This window comes from Manihot esculenta, chromosome 7 (genome assembly GCF_001659605.2).
Source record: "Manihot esculenta cultivar AM560-2 chromosome 7, M.esculenta_v8, whole genome shotgun sequence".
In the NCBI taxonomy this organism is placed as follows: Eukaryota; Viridiplantae; Streptophyta; class Magnoliopsida; order Malpighiales; family Euphorbiaceae; genus Manihot; species Manihot esculenta.
Genome location: NC_035167.2, coordinates 29,377,349 through 29,380,313, shown reverse-complemented (window position 1 = coordinate 29,380,313; position 2,965 = coordinate 29,377,349). Strand labels below are relative to the sequence as shown.

The window sequence follows — 2,965 nt, the reverse complement described above, 5'->3', positions numbered from 1 at the left end:
ACTTTATTTTTTAAAATTACAACTAAATAACAAAAAAATATTTTTTGAAAAAGTATTAACTAAAATTATAAAAACATTAAATGACTTTTCATTTCTGTCTTTTATTAAATTCTTTTATAGCTCGATGGAAAAAAAAATTAAAAAATAAAAGTCGGCTTAAACTAAACTTATGATTAGGCAAAAATGGTAAACAAAGCATGCTAATAAGGAGGAAGTAAGCAATGGTGGAGAATTGGGGGATGGAGTTTTAGGGTTAATTTGTTAGTATTTGTTGTTTTTTATATGGTTAAGTCCGTTGCAAAGTCTGAGAAAGAGAGTGTGAAACGGACTTCAAAATCTTCTTGTTATTGCTATTTGATATATCTCTTTAATTTTTTTTTCTCTTCAATTTTCCAACTATAACTAAACCCCTGTATATATAATTTCTTCTATTAGATTATAGCTTAAGCCTATGCTCATTCACGTGATTATTTTTGGATTAAAAATTTAGTTAATTCAATTTAAAATTGAATAAAATTTAATAAATTTAAAATTAAATTTTAAAAATAATTAATAAAAAAATCAATATAAATCAAATTACTCTTATTTAATTAAAATTAGAAGAAATTTTATTTTATTTTCTCTCTCTTTCTCCTTTTTTATATACAACCTTTTCTCTCCTCTCTTATTTTCATTCACTATATTTATTTTTGTATTTTGTGTATGTATGTACAGCCCCACTTCCCAATAACCCTCCTTGCTTCCTCCTACACCTTACCTATCTTCTCTCCCTCTTTCTCTCTTCCTCTCTCACATTTTCAGGTGGTGTAGGGACCTATGGAAGCTCAAGAGGAAGCCACCGCCACCGCCGTCGTAAAGGGCAAAAGAACCAAACGACAAAGGCTTCAATCACCTGTCCCTTTCGCCAATCTAACCGCCCATTCCTCCAGCAGCGAAGGAGATGGAGACGGTGATGGAGATGTGCAGTTTACTAATGGAAAGATTTCCACAAACGTATCACCAACCACTTCTCAAGAATTTCAAGATAGCACAGAAGAGGAAGAAGATATGGCTAATTGCCTTATTCTCCTTGCTCAAGGCCATAGTAATAATAATAACAAGCAAGATAACAATGAAGTTGCCGGAGTTTACAGCCCCACCATCACCGCCGCCGCCGCCACCACTACCTCCAAATTCAATAGTAGAAGGTTCTTGGAAACTGGCTGTCCGGGTTCCGGCAAAGTGGGATACTATGTTTATGAATGCAAGACTTGTAACAGAGCATTCCCATCTTTCCAAGCATTGGGTGGCCATAGGGCAAGTCACAAGAAGCCTAAGAATGATGAAAAGAAGCAGTTTGCGATATTTTCCGATGAAGAAGACGGACACTTGAGAGATATTTCTTCACTTTCTCTTCAATTGAGCAATAATAATAGCAATAATAATAGAGGTATGTACAGCAGTAGCAATCAAAACAAGAACAAGATTCATGAGTGTTCCATTTGTGGTGCGGAGTTCACCTCCGGCCAAGCCTTGGGGGGCCATATGAGGCGGCACCGGACACCTATAGGAGCTAATAGTAGCACAACTTTGTTATTACCACATGTGGGTGTAGAATCTGAGGAACCCAAGAAAGCAAGAAACCAACTTTCCTTGGATTTAGATCTCAATCTTCCAGCACCAGAAGATGAAATATTCTCCATTGCTTCCAAGCAACAAAAACAACCCAAAACGCAGCAGCAGCAGCAGCAGCAGCAACAGAAGCCATCTCTTGTCTTCTCTCGCCCAGCTTTGGTGGATTGTCATTACTAATGGAGGTTTTTTTTTTTTCACACTTGATTGATCTCAAATTCTTTTTTGTAGAATACAAAGGATTATAATTAAGATTCTTTTTATTCTTTCCACCTTTACATCTTGATCAAATTAAGCTTACATATATATGATGGAGTTTTATGAATTCTTTGTAAAATTTGTAGCTACTTATTTGTATTTCTCTATTTCATGAAAATTTCATGATGGGTATCTTTATTTTCTTATCTTTATGGTTTTTTTTTCCTTTTTATGAAAATATTCAAGTTTTGATCACCACTAAGACAAGCAACAAAAGCCTGTGGCTTAGGTTTCATTGTTTCATTTACAAGAATGCCTATTTCTTTCTCTCACTATCTCTATCACACACATGTACACATGTTTTGGTAAGAAGAATAGAATAAAAGCACAAAGGAAAGCCTGCAAGTAACTGCATTTCTCATATGAAGCCACCTTTTGTCTCTTCTCTTTTATCTTAAAATAACAAATTGCTTTCAGAAAAAGTTGCTAAATTTATTTACTATTTTTGTTCTTTTCTTTGCTTGGTCCACCTCTCTCTTGTAGTTAGTTAGTCGTCTACTCAATCAACCTAATCACTGTCTCTATCAGCAATCATCCACTGCTTCTTCACCCACATATCTTAACATGGATGCTCAAGCACAACCATTGTCTTCTAAATTTCAGATATGGCTCCCTTCTACTACATGGGTTATGGGTGCATTCAATGCTGGCTACCAAATTAATTAGATATTATAAAACAAAGCCTGAGGCTGAGGCATAATTAAGCATCGTATAGTCAGAAGGGTGGCGATGATATCCAGTAATGCAGACAAACAGCTAGCCTTAACTGTAGCAAACCCTCGTCCATGTAAATTATGGCAATTTTTAAAGCATTATTAGCTGTTCTTAAGCAAGCATAGCTGTGTATCTATTGTCTACCGTCAGAAAAAAAAAAAAAAAAAAAAAAAAAAAAAAAGAGAGTTTGGTCAATTTCTTTGAGTTGTCTACGTTAGATGCAAGTTGTACATGACTGGTTCTTTCGGAAGCTAAATGTTTATATATATAATAATTATTTTAAGTATTTTATTTAATTTTTTAAATATTTAGATAACATTAAAATTATAATAATTTTTAAAATAAAAATAAACTCTTTCGAATAATATTTTAAACTCATTAA

General features: G+C 33.8%; 1 protein-coding gene across 1 annotated transcript; it reads left to right on the top strand.

Moving 5' to 3' along the window:
- Positions 1-683: 683 nt before the first annotated feature.
- LOC110619670 (zinc finger protein ZAT5) lies at positions 684-2,680 on the top strand. Its single transcript, XM_021763207.2, has one exon. It carries the CDS (start codon positions 817-819, stop codon positions 1,789-1,791), a length of 975 nt encoding a protein of 324 aa, XP_021618899.1. The 5' UTR covers positions 684-816; the 3' UTR covers positions 1,792-2,680.
- The last annotated feature ends 285 nt before the right edge of the window (positions 2,681-2,965 follow it).